The following is an 18,639-nucleotide window of genomic DNA, read 5'->3' on the forward strand; positions in this document are numbered from 1 at the left end:
TAGTGTAACTATCCTTCACCCAGAAAATCAGAAAAATACCCTTACCTTTAAGAGGAAAGTGATAAGTGACTGTTTGCATTGAGCAGTTTTGAGGGCTAGTTAACTAACATGTAATTGCCTAACAGCTGATCAGGTTAAGTATTCAATAACAGTGAAACAGAAGTGTAAAGGAGCGAGAGAGTGAAAGAGAGAGAAACCTCATACAGCAGCTCCACATCCTTTTGCGACTCCTGGAACACAGGGTTAATAGGAATGTCGAAATCTAGGTTTCTCTTCAACCTCTGTGCAGATGGGAAGAGAACTAGAAGAGGAAAAGGAAAGGAAACGAAAACAGTCACAAAATCAAGCACTTCAAATAAACCATCAACAACAATATTAACATCAAGAATAATAGTGAGCACAAAATCAATAAACAACTAATATTAATACTGTATCCTACACATAATATAAAACATAAAATTCACTTACATTTTATGTGGTGCAAACACTACTCTGGGAGACTCACCACACATTCTCACAGCCTTTATCATGTCACGGGTTCTGGGGTAAGATTTCTATTTTGGGTGCTATTGGCCATTTAGACGTAATTGTGCCTGTTTTGAAAAGACTTTCCCCCTGCATTTTTGCCCAATTTGCATATCGCTGAACATAAAATCACCATGACTCAGTACAATTGGTCAGCAATTTTAAAACATGTTCTCCACAAAAAAATTGCTTTAAGATGATTTCCTTAATTTATTTGGAAGCAGTATCTTGCTGAAGTTTGCTTAAAACAACTGAAAACAAGCTTCTAACAAAAAAAAAATAAGCATTTTAACTAATGTCAATCTAGCACCTCTGAGTTAGCTCTCTTTGCTTGTTCTTGTGATGTGGGTGTCACTGGCAAGGTCAGTATTTATCGCCTAATTGCTCTTTAAAGGTGGTGGTGAACTGCCTTCTTGAATTATTTTTGCCCATGTGGTGTAAGTACACACAGTACTGTTAGAAAAGGATTTTGACCCAACAACAGTGAAAGAATAGCGATATAGTTCCAAGTCAGGGTGGTGTGTGACTTGGAGGAGAACTTGCAGATGGCAGTGTTCCCATGTGTCTGCTATCCTTGTCCATTTAGGTGGTAGAGGTTGCAAGTTTAGAAGGTGCTATCGAAGGAGCCTTGTTAAGTTGCTGTAGTGCATTTTGTACATGGTACACACTGCTGCCACTATGTGTCAGTGGTAGAAGGAGTGGATAGTTGAGGTGGTGAATGCAATGCCAATTAAGTGAGCTGCTTTGTCTTGGATGGTGTCTAGCTTCTTGAGTGTTGTCCATGCTGTACAGATCCAGACAAGTAGAGAGTATTCCATCAAACTCCTGACTTGTGCCTTGTCAACAAGGTGGACAGGTTTTGGGGAATAAGATGGGGAGTTATTCACCACAGAATTCCCAGCCTCTGACTTGCTCTTGTAGCCACAGTGTTTATATGGATGGTCCAGTTTAGTTTCTGGTTATTGGAACCAACTGGATGTTGATAATGAAGTATTCAGTAATGGTAATGCTATTCTATGTCAAAGAGGTGGGAGAGTTGATTAGATTCTCTCTTGTTGGAGATGGTCATTGCCTGATGCTTGTGTGGCACAAATGTTACTTGCCACTAGTCAACCCAAACCTGAATATCTGAATGTTGTCCAGGTTTTTCTATATGCAGGCACTGACTACTTTATTGTTTGAGGAATTGCAAATGATACTGAACATTGTGCAACCATCAGTGAACATTCCCACTTCTGACTTTATGTTGGAAGCCAGGTCTTTGATGAAGCAACTGAAGACGGTTGAATTGGATTCCACCCTGAGGAACTCCTGCAGCATTGCTCTGGGACTGAGATGTCATGAAGACATATTAATGTCTATAATGTTATTAGAAATTATCATTAAATTGGAATTGTAGTAGGACCTGTGTCTGTGTCTATGTGAGTGTCTATGTGTGTGTTTGTGTGTGGTTTAATTGGATTAAAGCCAGCTAGTCTGGGTGCTTTGATGTATAGTAGTTTGTGATGTTAATAGAGTAAACAGTAAATAAGGATAGAACGTAGAGTACACTTACATTTGTTGAATAAATCTTGAACCTAGCTAGAAGACGCCAAGCAATGTGTTTTTTTCAGCTTATTAATAAAATTGGTTGAATGAAAGGGTTTATTGTTAGGAGAGGTAAAATTTTTTAAAACCTAGTAATAAAATGGAAAATTTACATTCAAGGGGGAAGCTAGGTATAAACAGAGGGAGTTTGTGTGTGTGAGTCAAAGGCATTTAAGATCTAACCAGCCTCTAAGCCTACATTGTGTCTACAAAGGAATATCATTTTGAATTTGTATGGTCAAATGTGCTTTGCCTGGTGCCTGTTTAAAGTCTATGAGTTATTGTTGCCTTGGTGAAGATTTACCTGGGAGTGATTTATTTGGGGATTTGTTTAAAAATTATTATGGTAGTAACTTGTAGACATGTATATGTGTTTCATTAGTTAATTAATTAATAAATATTTAATTTAGTTTTATATGAAAAACCTCATGAGGCTTGGTGGTTTTATTTCTGAATTCAGAGCTGCATCTCAAACATACTAATTGAAAATATAGGTTATGACAGTTGTTCAAGTTTCTCTCTGGGATTTAAGCAACTCGGCCTTTACCAACAGCTGTGTCGTAACAGAAGTGATTACTTTCCAACAACCACAACCATTTTCCTTTGTGCTGGAAATGCCTTCAGCCCTGTTTTCCCCTTGATTCCCACAGGCTTCAATTTTGCTAGGCCTCCTTGGTACAATACTTGAACAAATGCTGCCTTGGTGTCATGGGCAGACCTGTCCCCTTCAGCTCTGTTGTCCTTGTTTGTATCGAGGCTGTAATGAGGTCTGGAGCCAAGTGACCCTGGCCAAACCCAAGAGTATTGGTGAACAGGTTGTTGTTGAGTAAGTGCCATGATAGCACTGTCAATGACACCATCCATCAGTTTGCAGATGATGGAGAGTCGTCTGATGGAGCAGTAAATGGCTGGATTGGATTTGTCCTTTTTTGTCTGGACAGGTCGCAGCTGGGCAATTTCCAGATTGTCAGATAGATACAAGAATTGTAGCTGCACTGGTACAGCCTTAGACTGATCCAGTGCCTTCAGGTATTTCTTGATATCATATGGAGTGAATTATATTGGCTGAAGACAGGCATCTGTGATGATGGGGACCCCAGGAAAAGGTTGAAATGGATCATCAACTCAGCACTTCTGGCTGAGGATGGCTGTAAATGTATCAGCCTTTTTTTGCACTGACGTACCATTATTGACGATGGAGATATTTTTGGAGCCTCCTTGCCAGTTAGTTGTTTAATTATCCACCACCCATTCATGCAGCTGGCCAGACTTTGATCTGATCTGTTGGTTTTGGGATCACTTGGCTCTATTTATAATATGCTGTTCCCACTATTTAGCGCACATGTTGTCTTGTGTTCTAGCAACCCCATTTTAAATTGCAGAAATTCGCTTTTAAAAAATATATAAAACTCTTTTCCAGTCACACTAGGGTACATATTCTGATTCTGAAAATTAAAACAAAAATCACATTTAAAAGCTTTTAAACAAATCTATTAGTACCCTTACGTCCCAAATACCACTTAATTTTTAAAGTTTCTATGAGATCTGCAAATACAATTGGTGGAATTAGTGATTACTTGACCCTGGGGGCCAGTTTTGTGAGCATGGCCTGCTTTCAGCGTTATGGCCTGAATTTTTCAGTAAGCGGGCGGGCTCAGCGGGAGCATGCACACAAAGAGCGCTTCAATCTCCCTGAGGCACAAAGCGCTTTTGAAATAAATAAATAAATGGCTTGAAAATTTAATTAAACATGTCCCCTCATGTGACTGTATCACATGAGATAGGAAATGATTTTATATTTCAGAAAATTTTTTTATTTAAGTGGTAAAAGCTGTAGGAAACATCACCCCGCTTGTGGATGAGGTTTCCTAAAAAAGGTGAAGGCCGCTTGGCCTTTTCGCCTGCCCCGCCAGCCTTAAGGTTGGACGGGCAGCGTAAACAATTACATTAATTAATTCATCAATGGCCTTAATAGGACCATCAGTTATCGTTGGGTGCACCGCTAACTCTGGCGCGTGCCTGCCGAATGAAACATCGCGAATCAACGCGATGATGTTGGGACGTAAGCCCGATATCATCGTGTGTCATTTTTCGTGCCGGCATGTCGGGCCCGCCCCTGCATGCCGACCGAAAAATTCAGGCCTATGTTTCTGAAACTTGCACAAAAGATGGCAGAAACTTGGATTGAGCTGATTGTGCTTAGAATTCCACTGAAGAAACCAGCACAATCAAGTGGAAACCCCAAGCCATTGTTTTCACGTATAGATGCAGCTTCTGTACAAATATTCATCTCATTACCACTGATTGAAAATGCACAATTATTGCATACTTCATTGGTATATATTGGCTAACTCATCCATTTGTATTGAACACTAGAGATGGCTTCAGTACTTATGTCCCACACAGCTACATCTCCACGTGCAAGATATGGTCAAAGTGACCTGATGTAGTCAACATTTGAGCGAGCAAGAAGTAAACAGACCCATCTAAGTGGAATTCATAATTTTCATCCCCACATCAGTGACAAATTAATCCAATAATTAACTTGTTCTTTACTTCAATAGCAGAAGCTGTGCTGATTTGTGGTTATTTTTGGCATCTGTGAGCTGTAGAAATTGGAACTGATAACCAAAGGAAATATCCTCATTCCTTACATTCCAGCATCTGTTTTCACTTATTAAAGTGCCAACAATGCAATTTAAAAAATCTATATTAATGCTTAAAGGTTTAAAATCTGACCAAAAGATATCATTATTGCACGTTTCTTCCTGTCCTGATTATGTTTTTCAGATACTTATCACTATACATATGTGCATAGATTCTCTACATTTACTACATACCCCGTTGAGACAGAGAGTAACCAAGCTGTACAGACCTAGAAGGCCTCAAGATTGCTGTCTGGTCTGTGTTGAGCAGTTGATCTTGATATTTGGGATGCTATTATCAGACTGAGCATCCTGGATTAGGAAAGGGAAAGGGTTCCTGCCCTTGATTTTAATCCATTGCTGCATGCTGGAAATGTGAATAGCTGGGAGTCAGGTGTAGAAAGGGTTGGGCTTGCCTGTATGTAGCCAAAAACACCTCTCAATGCCCATTGCCTCGGTTTATACATTACAACCAGTTTATTTGCATGAGGCACATGTGAGAATTGGCACCTGTGAAGCCAACCTGCAATAGGTCTAGGAGCAATGTGAAAAATTGTATGTCCTGGTCACAAGAAGCAGGACAGATCCAATTCAACCAATTTCTGTCTCACCAGTCTACTCTCAATCACCAGCAAAGTGATGAAATGTGTCATTGAGACTGCTATCATGTCTCACTTACTGACCAGTACACCTTCCTCACAAAACTGGTGCCTAGGCTGAGTTTAATCACCTTGTCAGGTTCCATTAGTTGTATTTGCAGTCCTTCACAGAGACTTTCAAAACCAAGCTGGTCATTTTGGATGCAAGGACACTAATAGACATGTTTAAAAGCTTTTAAGTGTGATTTTTGTTTTAATCTACTGAGAAACTGGATATGTAACCAATGTGACTGGAAAAGAGTTTTATATTTTTTTTAAAAACAGATTTCTGTAATTTAAAATCAGGTTGCTACGACACAAGACGACCTGCGTCCCCTTATGTTCAGCATGGGTTCTGCCAGGGGCACTCAACTCCTCACCACATTGCCTTGGCCCAAAAATAGACAGCAGAACTGAATTCCAGAGCTGAGGTGAGACTGGTTGCCCTCAAAATCAAGGCCGCATTTGACCAAGTGTGGCATCAAGGAGTCCTGGCAAAAATGAAGTCAATGGGAGTCAGCAGGAAAACTCTCCACTGGTTGGAGTCATACCGAGCACAAAGGAAGATGGTTGTGGTTGTCGGGGGCCAATAATCTCAGCTCCAGAACATCACTGCAGGAGTTCCTCAGGGTAGTGTCCTAGACCCAACTATCTTCAGCTGCTTCATCAATGACCTTCCTTCCATTATAAAGTCTGAAGTGGGGATGTTTGCTGATGAGTGCACAATGTTTAGCACAATTCACAACTCCTCAGATACAGAAGCAGTCTGTGCCCAAATGCAGCAAGGTCAACATTCAGGCTTGGGCTGATAAATGGCAAGTAACATTCAAACTTCACAAGACAATGATCATCTCCAACAAGAGAGAATCTAACCATCTTCCCTTGACATTCAATGGCATTACCATCACTGAATCCCCCACTATCAACATTCTGGGGGCTACCATTGACCAGAAACTGAAGTGGACTAGCCATATAAATATTGTGGCTATAAGAGCAGGTCAGAGGCTAGGAATCCTACAGCAAGTAACTCACCTCCTGACTCCTCAAAGCCTGTCCACCATCTACAAGGCACAAGTCAGGAGTTTGATGGAGTACTCTTGACTTTCCTAGATAAGTGAGGCTCCAACAACATTCCAGAAGATCAACACCATCTAGAATAAAGCAGCACAATTGATCAGCATTCCATCCACCACCTTAAACATTCACTCACTCCATTATTGGCGCACCTGGCTGAGGTATTATCTACAAGATGCATTGCAGCAACCCACCAGGCACTGTCAAGAATACTTTCCAAACCAGTTAACTCCAACGCCTAGAAGGACAAGGGCAGCAGATGCATCTTGTACGTTCCCCATCCAAGCCACTCACCATCCTGACTTGGAACTATATTACCATTCCTTCACTTTAATTGAGTCCAAATCCTGGAACTCCCTTCCTAACAGCACCATGGGTGTGTCCTACACCACATGGACTCCAGCGAATCAAGAAGGTGGCTGACCACCACCTTCTCAAGGGCAATAAGGGATGGACGATAATGCTGGCCTAACCAGCGATGCCCACATCCCATGAACAAATTCATTAAAAGAAGTCAATGCCTTCAAGAAAGGAGGAAATTGGAAAAAGTGGTAGGAGAAGTGGAAAACAAGGAGAAAATTTTTGAATTGCTCCTCGAGTAAAAGTAAAAGGTCTAACTCCTGTCCATTAGCAAACAACCTAATGTACATCTTATAACTCAGTGAAACCAGCATCATAGTGGAAACAGGTATTTTATAATTGATGCTTTGGATGTTGCTGTCCACCAAACAATAGAAAGAATGTTAAGATGGAAATTAGACTGGGCCTGTTTGTGGGTTCAGACTCAGAGCATGGCAAAACAAAGAGACACAAAACCATCCCAAAATTGGATCTCAAGCCTCATCTAAATATTCAGGGAGACTGGCCCCCTGATAGAACAGAATTACATTCGGTCAACAGTGGTTCTTGGGTGAGCTGGATCAGGCAATCTTAGATTAAGCATCAATATACCTTCCAATTTTTTGGTTGTTGTGCGCAGCCTATTCATTTTACGCTTTTTTGCACGGCTGCATGAGTGGTAACTTCATGGGAACAATTTTTTCTTGGCCAGCAGAAGAACTTCTGGTTTTCTGTACAGCTGCACAGCTCAGAAGAAAGATCGGTGGATCAGTCATATTTTATATGAAATGCGCTAATGCTTATTTTCTGTTTGCAACCTCAGGAGCCTGAGACCAGCAGGCCTGACACTTGGCCCACTCATAGTGAATTCATTTCTCAAAGGCTTTTTTAACAGGAATTAGGCCTCTAATTTACAGAGAATCGTTGAACAGAAACATAGGGCAGAATTGTTCCCACCCCCGCCACTGGTGGGAGTCTGGTGGGCAGGGGTAGACAATCCCACGGGAACTATAAAATTGGTTTCCCGACAGCGAGAATTGACAGTGGGAACTAGCCAAGGATCCCATATGCTTTATTAACCACTTTCTCATCCCATTGTTGGGATGCAAATAAACCCCCAAATGGAATGTTCCCCCACCATCCAATCATCTCCCTCCCCGCTGATGCGATGACACGACGGTCCAGAACATGTCCAACCGACATTGCGTGCATATGTCAGGACCTACCTAGACGAAGGCCTGGGGCAAACTGCAGAGAATGGAAGAGATGGAGGCCTCCAGTGACCATTGATCATTTGCAGCAGTGTGTGGGTGGAGCATCTAGCATGTAGAGCCTCGAGCTGGAGGTGGTTCCAGGACATGGATCCTCAAGCAGCAGCCGTCTGGCTGCCTTTTAAATATGGTGCCCGGATACGACAGCAGTGCGTGCAACATCCTGCCCGTTCTGCCTGGTAAAGCGTTAGGAAACCCCCGGCTGCATAATTAATGAGCCCAGCATCGTGCGATTTGGTGCAATTTCCCGCTGGGCTTCACTGCAGAAATCACTTGTGCTTCCCGCCTCCCCCACCCCCATCCTCATGGGACTTAGGCTCAAAGTGGAAAATCCCAGCCATGGTTACAGCTGAGAAAGAGACAATTCAGCCCATTATGTCTGTGCCGACTTTCTACAAGAGCAAGTCACCTAATTCCACTGTCACGCCTTTTCCCTATAGCCCTGCAAATCTCCTATCTTCACATATTTATCCAATACCTTTTTGAAAGCCTTGATTGAATCTGGCTCTGCCAGACATGCAGATCTAAACCACTCGTTGCAGAAAATGTGTTTCCTAATGTCATTGCTATTTTTTTTTTGCCAATCACCTTAAATTGGTGTCCTCTGGTTTCGACCCATCCACCAATGGGAATGGTTTCTCTCTATCTACTTTGTCCAGACCCTTCATGATTTTGAATGCCTCTATAAAATTATCTTCTTAATCTCTTCTCTAAGGAGAACAGTCCCAGCTTTTCCAATCTATCCATTTAACTGAAGCTCCTCATCCCTGGACCCATTCTTGGAAGTTATTTTTGCACCCTCTCTAATGCCTTTACATTCTTCCTAAAGTAAGCAGCCCCGAATTGGACACAATACTCCACTTGAGGGCGAGCCAGAGTTTTATAAAGGTTCACCACAACTTCCTTGCTTTTGTATTCTATACCCATGTTTATAAAGCCCGGGATCCCATATGCTTTATTAACCGCTTTCTCAACCTACCCTACCACCTCCAGTGGTATGTGCACATATGTCCCTCTGCTCCTACACCCTCTTTAAAATTGTACCCTACGTTTTATATTGCCTCACCTTGTTCTTCCTACCAAAATAAATCACTTCACACTTCTCTGTATTAATTTTCATCTGCCATATGATTTCTTATTCCACCAGTCTGTTTATGTCCTCTTAAAGTTTACCACTAACCTTGGCACAGTTCACTATACTTGAAAGTCTTGTGTCATTTGTATTTTTTGAAATTGTGCCCTGTGCATGAAATCTAGGTCATTAATATGTATCAAGAAAAGCAGTGGTTCTAGTACTGACTCCTGCAAAACTTCCTCAAGTCTGAAGACAACTGTTTACCACTATTCTGTTTCCTGTCACTCAGTCAAGTTCACATCCATGCCACCACTGTCCCTTTCATCCCATGGTCTTTAACTTTGCTGGCAAACCTATTATGTGACGTTCTGTCAAATGCCTTTTGGAAGTCTATGTAGACAACATCAACCACATTATCCTCATCAACCCTCTCACTTCATTAACAAAATGGGATCAAGTTAATTAAACATGATTTTCCCTTTACAAATCTGGTCTGGCTTTCCTTAATTAATCTACGTCTGTCCAAGTGACAGTTAACTTTGTCACAAATTATTGTTTTGAAAGTTTTCTCACCACCAATATTCATATTCAGTATGAATGAAGTGAAAACCAATATTGTCCTCATCTCACACCCCTGTATACAGTCATGCAGTGTTCCAGTAGGCGTCATTGATTAGCAATGAAGCAGTAATTATTTCCTACCTTAACCAATTGTACCATTCTCATTAATGTCCGGTCTGAAATGAAGAAATTCTGCAGCAGCAGAAGGGAAATCTGGCACTTTCCCAAACCAAGTTCAATAAAATAGGACTTACTGCTTTGTCTGGAAGGAAATATACTGAAAGCAAGATAGACTGCACTGAAGAATAGCATAGGTTATATTGCCCTTTTGACCACTCTTATTCTGGGCTTATACAAGCTATATACAGAATGAAGCTCCCTTTACACTGCCCTGGTCAAGGACTCCAGCAATTAAATAGAGCACCAATCGGAGGACAGAAGAACAAAGGATGGTATGGTTTCCCATTGATGTCTCAGCCTGAGTTCTAATTTGGTTGCCTCTAACTTAGCAATTACCTGTCGTCCTTATCCTGCTGCCTCTTCCTCAGTCACAGTTGCAGAGCCAAACGGGACAGATAGGTAAGAAAGAGAAGTGGAGGTGAGTAGAGCTGAACAAATAATTTTGGGGCACGACGAATATCCAGGGCCTCTCCACACACTCCTACATAATCCTCAAGTGTAGGAAATAGATCCACAGGAAATCCACACACTGCATTGATAATAAAGGTAACCATATCTGCATGTACCATGCTTACGTGAAATTAGCCAGTGATTGCACGCACACCAGTGGGCTGCAAGAACCGGCTAGAGGTGTCACTGTCTCTCCAGAGCGTGGCAGTCAGTTTGTTTCCTTAAGGCCCCTCCATAACTTTCACATGCACAAGCTGATCTGAAAGTCACCTCACCCTATAAAGTGCCAGCTGGTGACTCTACCAGCTACCCATCACTCAACTCCATCTCACTCAGGGATTATAGGAGTAATGGGTTAAAAGCACAAGCAAGCAAGTTCGCCAGGAAAGAGGATCGACATGATGTTAAGAAGTAGTTGCTGATAGGTTGAGTGGAATTTCTGGTACTTCTTGGAGAACATGTTGGTCTGTAAACGTAACTTGTGAACATACAGTTCTGTATTCATTTCTGTGTATGCTTCCTCTTTTTGTAGGATTTCTGTATTTTGAAGGAACTTGGCAGAAGTCTTGGAAGTGAGGGACCTTGTGATGGTGTTGGGGAGAACAGACAGTTGTAAAGTGACTTTATTTTTGGTGGATCAACATTATTTTGAAAACGCCTAGTTGTGTTCTCTTTGTTCAGATAGCTGCCTGCAGGCTCAACTGTTCTAGTTCTTCACTTTGCTCAGCATTCTCCACATGCTGTGAGGCCGCTTCCTCTTCCTCTTCCTTGTCATCATCACTGTCAGGTTCTGCAAGCACAGGGGTCTCTTCATGGCAATGCTGTGAAGCATATGATGTACTAAAATGATGCTACGGATTCTGGTCAACTATGAGGACCCAAGGTTGCACCAAAAACAAGACTTTAGAATGCTTATATTCTGTTCTACCATGCTCTTTGTGATTTCTGAGATTCCCAGAATTGGATCTCCCAACCTTACCACACACTCTGATGTCAGGGATTGGATCAACCTCTTTCTGCAGCCTACTCTGGGCTCCTCCCCACCCAAGCCAAGGCTGTCAATCAGGTTAACCTCTGGGTTGAGAATCTGCCAAAGAGAAAAGATGCATGCTGTGGAGCCATGAGGAGAAAGAGATTGAGAGGTGAAGAGGTATAAAAAAGGAATTCCAGAGCTTAGGGCCTAAGCAGCTGAAGGCACAGCTGTCAATGGTGGAGAGATTAAAACCTGGGATGTGTTAAAGGCCAGAATTGAAGAAATACAGATATCTCTAAGGGTTGTGTGACTGGAAGCTTTTACAGAGATAGTGAGGTACAAAGCCATGGCGAGGTTTGAAAACAAGGATGATAATTTTAAAATCAAGATGTTGCTGGACTGCACTGTAAGACAGCAAGCACAGGGATGATGGGTAACCAGAACTATAGAAGCCTCATTGGAGTTTTCAGTTAGGCGTATATTGAATAGTTCTGCTTACCAAGTGATTTCAGGTTTCCAGCATCCATAATATTTTGCTTTTATTACGGATTAACCAACTTGCTACAGGGCTGGAATGGTGGATTTTCACATGATTAAAGAACCATGCCAACTCCCTGCATATTTGGTATTGACATAAAGGATCAGATAATTAGGAACACACACTAGCGACATACTCATGGAATAAAATCTCCGTCTGTTCCTAAAATAGAGAAGGATTTATATGGAGCTCTGACACTGTCATATGCTCCCTCAAATGCTCCCTGCTCCTATGGGAAGTCAACTCAGGAAAAAGTTACCTCATTATGTTTGGGCTGGAACTGAACAGATTTTGAAGGTGAAAGGGTATGAATAATAATTGCATTGTTTTTCCCCAGAATTCAGCAGCTGATCCACGAAAGTTAGAGCAGGAGTGCAAGAGAACCCCTAAGAGATTCACCCCAACACCAACCCCACCCGCCCCATCCCACCACACAGTCTTTTCCACTGTTGCACTTTCTTATAATCGTGTTTGCTAAAACAATGAAGTTGGGCACAACAGGCCTGGAAACACTTACTGGAGCCTTTATCCCTCGGCTAACAATCCCAGTTAGTAAACTCGAAAGCATTTCCTTTCACCAGCTGCCAAAAACTGGAGCAGCAATTGTTTGCCAGAGTTGCCAGTCGATGAGGCTGATGTTTATCCCATTTTGGTCACCAATGAGACAATTTTTATGGCTGCTTTTTATAAGTATTTGTCTATCATGTTTCTGGATGGTATTAAATGACATTAAATAGAATCCATGCACTTGCTGTGGAAAGATCCATTTCTACACTTTATCTATGTTTTTTGGTTCCTGCACCATTTATTTGTTCTTTGCTTCATGTGTTTTGAGTTTTTATACATCACAATAAAATTTGAAACTTACAGTGCAGTCCAGTCAAGTTATATTTCACTGGTGTACACACATTGGTATTTTTTTTCATCCATTTGCAGTATTGATGTGAATGGAGTGTATGAAGTAATTTTCTAGATTTTCCCTTTTGCAAGTTTTGAATACTTAGCTGCAGGCTGAACTCTATATTTAAAGGATTGTCCTATGACTGTTTGTCCCATAAAGGACACCTTATTGTCCCATATTTTGTAGGACAGCATGTGGGAGACTGAGCCTGAGAGTCTCCAAGGTGAGTTTGAGTGATTCAAGTGGGAATGGATGGTGGTGGAGTAATGGTAACATTACTGGGCAAGTAACACTTAGGTGCAGGCTAATGCACTGGGGGTACAGGTTTAAATCGACTATGGCAGCTGCTGGAATTTATATTCAATTAATAAATCTGGAATTAGAGGAAGGAGGAGGAGGACAGCTCTGGGCATCAAGGGTCTTTAGAGACCACCTCCACCTCAGCTCAGAGCAGTGTGCTCTGTACAGGAGAGAGACAAACTGCACTGATTTCCTCTTACCACCTGTCCGTTATCAGAAGGTGTTTTGGATTATTTTTTTAAAATAGGCAGTGGTGTGTTTTCCCAGTCCCTCAGTTTATGTGATCCAATTTACTAATAATCCACAACAAACTCGAGGTACAATTAACTGGAAGGTCAGTTTATTTTCCACACTCAAAACCTGGGGAAGGTGTGTTCACAATGTCCCACTCCAAACACACACACACACACACACACAGACACACAGAGTAAAGTGGGGAGGGGGGGGAGAGATAGAGAAAAGAAATTTTGAAGTACAAGAAGCACTGAAATGGATATTAGTTCATGTGATTCCCAGACTCCAAAGTCAGATTCCAATGAGGAATTTTTTCACATAGGCATTTTGAATTCAGCTAGTTGAAGACTGGAGCTGTAGTATTTGCCTTTCTGTTGGTGCTGACTGCAAGATGAAATAGGTATGCAGAGACTGGGTCGGTTCTGTAAATGATGGTACGAAATCTTCCACCAGAAACAGGCTTCAAGGTATAGGCTGTTGACCTGCCTGCAGGGGCCTGCTTCTTGGTGGCTCGCCAGTTGGATGTTAAAACAGCAGAATGCATCGTCCTCAGTTCTCAGAGACATATAGGGATTTCAAAATTGCCACTTGAGTCATGTGACCTTCTTTCTCCAAAATGACTTCAGTAGCGATGTTTATCCAGTGTCGGGAATTGCTTTGATTTCAATGCTAATAATGTCCCAGTTATTAATGGTTGAAAGAGTTGGGGATCTGGTGTTTGGGAAGCCATTGTCTAGGCAGACCCACTGATTCCACGAGCAAGGTGAGCTTATCAGATGCAAATAACATAGCTTTTCAACTGGGCCTGGTCAGTCCCAGCCAGCAGCTGTATAGGTGTAATGAGTTCTAATATGCAAGCCTCATGGCCTTGTGTGATTACGAGGAGTCTGTACAATGAGGTGTGAGATTCCAGAAGCTGAGCAAATAATTTTTTTGTTCTTGAAACTCCTAGTGGCAGCTCTCAGACCAAGGGGCACAGTAGTATTGTCACTGAGCAGTATTCCAGAGACCTAGGGTAATGCTCTAGGGACCCGGGTTTAAGTCCCACCACGGCAGATGGTAAAATTTGAATCCAACTAAAAAAGGTCTGTTGACAAACCATGAAACCATTGTTCACTAATGTCCTTAGGTGTATGAATTTAGGTGTCCAAATTATGGCTCGCCAGTGTGAAAGGCGTGCTGAGGAGCTGTATGCTGGGTGGGGGCAGGAGGAGTGCGAAAGTCTGCACATGCACAGGGGAGTGTGCACTGAAAGCTCCCTAAAGGCAGGGAGCTGAAGAATTGTACAGTCAAAAGGAAAGATTTTTTAAACCTTAAAAACCTGTCCTGACATAGAACTCAGAACTCATTTAGCAGAAACATGATAAAAATTATGTCTAAATCTTTTAAAAATTTACTGTTGGCACCTCATCCCGCCCACGAGGGGTATCACAGGCAAGGCTGTACCTGCCAGACCAGCGGTAAGGCAGGGCTTGCCCTGGGGCTGCCGGGCAAGGCCTCCACCTGGAAAGGGGCAATAGTGGTCAGAGGTTCGACTCAGAAACATGATATGGGGGGATTTGGCGGGGAGATGCAGAAGTATTCCCATACTCAATGCTGAGGGAGCCCAGTACATCAATGCAAAAGATAAGGCTGAAGCATCTGCAGAGAGAGTGACAGAGACACAATCCTGCACAGAATGCTACGGGCATTTAAGAAATGAGCCATTAATTTTGCCTTCCTACCATTTTTTTCCCCCTTTGACCCTATTTGCTGCTTTTTTTTATGTTTGTACATTCCGTCTCTTCCTATCACGCTCTGGGTATCATTACCTAAATAGCTGCCCTACAACACTGCCATATCCATTTGCTTTGTAAGCCTATGTATCCCCTTTGTAAGCCTATGTATCCCCCCTCTATTTAGTTTAAAGCCCTCTCCACAGCCCTCGTTATTCGGTTCGCCAGGACACTGGTCCAAGCATGCTTCAAGGCCAAGCACCCCTCACTTTCTCTCACTGCAAAAGGCCACTCTCCTCTCACTCTCTCTCTGTTAAAGGCCACACTCCTCTCATTCTCTCACTGTAAAAGGCCACTCTCCTCTCACTCTCTCTCTGTTAAAGGCCACACTCCTCTCATTCTCTCACTGTAAAAGGCCACTCTCCTCTCACTCTCTCTCTGTTAAAGGCCACTCTCCTCTCATTCTCTCACTGTAAAAGGCCACTCTCCTCTCACTCTCTCTCTGTTAAAGGCCACTCTCCTCTCACTCTCTCACTGTTAAAGGCCACACTCCTCTCACTCTGTCACTGTAAAAGGCCACACTCCTCCCATTCTTTCACTGTTAAAGGCCACACTCCTCACTCTTGCACTGTTCAAGGCCACACTCCTCCCACTCTCACACTGTTAAAGGCCACACTCCTCCCACTCTCTCACTGTAGAAGGTCACGCTCTCTGTTAAAGGCCACACTCCACTCACTCTCTCACTGTTAAAGGCCACACTCCTCCCACTCTCACTGTTAAAGGCCACACTCCTCCCACTCTCACTGTTAAAGGCCACACTCCTCCCACTCTCACACTGTTAAAGGCCACACTCCTCCCACTCTCTCACTGTAAAAGGTCACGCTCTCTGTTAAAGGCCACACTCCACTCACTCTCTCACTGTTAAAGGCCACTCTCCTCCCACTCTCACACTGTTAAAGGTCACGCTCTCTGTTAAAGGCCACACTCCGCTCACTCTCTCACTGTTACAGGCCACTCTCCTCTCACACTCTCACTGCTAAAGGCCACTCTCATCTCACTCTCTCACTGTTGAAGGCCACACTCCTTTTGCGCTCTCTCTCTGTTAAAGGCCACATTCTTCTCTCACTCAGATATAAAAGCAAAATACTACAGATGCTGGAAATCTGAAACAAAAACAAAAATTGCTGGAAAAACTCAGCAGGTCTGATAGCATCTGGGGAGAGGAAGACAGAGTTAACGTTTCGAATCCGAATGACTCTTCATCAGAACTCGAGGAATAGAAATGTGGTGAAATATAAGCTGTTTAAGGGGGGTGGGACAGGTGGAGCTGGATAGAGGGCCAGTGATAGGTGGAGGCAAAGGAGAGATTGCCAAAGCTATCATAGACAAAAGGACAAAGGGGTGTTGACGGGGGAAAAAACGTGCCCAACATCGCCCTCATACTGATGGCCACCTTTGTGTGTGGCTGCATCAAACGGTGCATAGACCCTCAGTATGCAAACACCAAGTGTCACTACGTGTTGAGGTTCTACCTGTCCCCGGTGTTGCGAAGGATGGGTCTGGCCACGCTGCCGCGGAACGCTCCAAGTAGTTGGACCGTGCCGTACCACCTGTCCCTCGTGGAAAAATTTATGCAGAGAAACACCTTTGACCACAAGTCCATCAGGCAGTGGTTGGCACGTAACGTCTTAGAGGCCCTGAGGGAAAAGGAGAGGGTGGACCCTGTGGGATGGTTCCCCGAGCAGACTGTCAAAGTCATTTGGCAGAATATCTCATCGCCAGAACTTTCCAACAAGCACCAAGACGTGGCTTGGCTGGTGGTGAGAAAGGCCCTCCCCATCAGATCCTTCCTACACGCCAGGAGTCTCACCCCTTCTGCACGTTGCCCTCGAGGTGGCTGTGGTGGGGACGAGACCGTTGTTCACCTCCTTGTGGATTGTGCCTTTGCAAAGAAGGTCTGGAGAGAGATGCAGTGGTTGCTGTCGATGTTCATCCCGAGCAGTTCTGTGACACAGGACTCTGTGCTCTACGGGCTGTTCCCAGGGACACACACCGAGACAAACATCAACTGAAGCTGGAGGATCATCAGCTCGGTGAAAGACGCTCTTTGGTCTGCCCGAAACTTGTTGGTCTTCCAGCGCAAAGAGTTGTCCCCGACCGAGTGTTGCAGACTGGCACATTCCAAAGTCCAGGACTACGTGCTGAGGGACGCACTAAAGCTTGGGGCAGCCGCCGCAAAGGCGCAATGGGGAAGGGTCGCTGCCTAAGACCTTTCTGCCACAGTGCACCGAGGGGCTGGGAACTGTTTAAATCCCCTTGGGCTGCACAGCTCAAAATGAATGTCTGCAAATGATTGTAATATTCATTTATTGTATTGATGCATTTCGTGATACACGTTGAAAAAGTTGAACCTGATTGTATTTTTGTGATGGTGATTTTGAAATGGTTTGAAATGTTGTTGAAGATATTTTATGAATAAAGTATATTTTTGCAAAAAAAAAACATAAATAAACTATTTACAAATTCAGACTCTGGAGGCTTCTTCAAATGTGCCAAACGTCTTAGTTCTACGAAGTCGGATGGTTTATCTGAGGCCTCCCTCTCAGGGGTCATCTGTCCACTCAGCTCTCCAATAAAAGCATATAAGTTTGTTTCTTCGACCCTCTCAGGCTCAATGGATCCTACAGGCACTTCCAAACCAAGTGGAGTTCTTTCTACACGTGGTGTAGACTCCAACGGGAATGCTTTCACCCTCTTTCGAGCCCAATCACATGCACTCCTGCTGTCCCTCCCCATCTAATTCAACAATATGAAGGTCAACTGTCAGGAAGCTTCTCAAAATCAGGATGTTGGGCAAGGCTGAATTCAACACAGTATAGTCAGCTTCCTGTTGTGTAAAAATAAAAATAAAAATTTCAGGGCCTTGTTAGTAATTCCTCTTTTTCTTCTTACATGTCTTCTTTTGATGGATTTTCTTCTTGGCAGCGCTGACTTTAATCTCAGCCTTCTTTTCAATTTCCCTATTGGCCTGACTAGGCTCAGGTATAAACTCAGCTTGAGTGAACTCAGTGGTTGAGTCTTACAGCATTTCCTCATCTGTCAGCTCCTTTGAAAACTCAGGGGTCTCTATTTTTAAGGCTACTTGGTCTTCATGTAGCTGATTCTTCATCTCTTCCATTTCTTTTTTATATTTGTTAGTTGTTTCCTGGAGAATTAAGCATTGTTGTGTTTTCTTGGCTAATTTATTCTTAATCTTGGCCAGAGGTATACTGAATTATTTCTGTTCTTCCTCATGCCTTTTTAGTGGTACAAATTGAGATCTGAGGGAATCTTGTAATATGCGAAAGTCCTTCAGGTTTTCTTTTCCTGTTTGAAGGTTACTGACTTCAGCTTGAGCTCTATCCTGAAGCGTCACCTCTACAAATTCCTTTTGTTGAGTCTTTACATACTCCTCTTTCCAAACAGTGACATTTCCTGCCTCTGACTGAGATCTCCATAGTCTCTCAAGGTTAATCTCTCTTAACCAATTTCTTCCAAGGAGACTCGGTCCTCTGTCTGCTATCGCTATTAGGGGTAGATTAACAGACTGATTTTCATACTGCACTGGAACCTTGCATATACCTCTTACTCGTA

At 43.0% G+C, this 18,639-nt stretch overlaps 1 protein-coding gene across 1 annotated transcript in view; it reads right to left on the bottom strand.

Moving 5' to 3' along the window:
- The window catches only part of fam180a (family with sequence similarity 180 member A), a 63,711-nt gene that overhangs the window by 13,506 nt on the left and 31,566 nt on the right, over window positions 1–18,639 (bottom strand). Inside the window, exon 2 of the mRNA XM_078568173.1 lies at window positions 198–301. Coding sequence (XP_078424299.1) covers window positions 198–301 — 104 coding nt within the window. The remainder of the gene's footprint in view (window positions 1–197; window positions 302–18,639) is intronic.

This window comes from Cetorhinus maximus, chromosome 22, assembly GCF_964194155.1.
Source record: "Cetorhinus maximus chromosome 22, sCetMax3.hap1.1, whole genome shotgun sequence".
Lineage (NCBI taxonomy): Eukaryota > Metazoa > Chordata > Chondrichthyes > Lamniformes > Cetorhinidae > Cetorhinus > Cetorhinus maximus.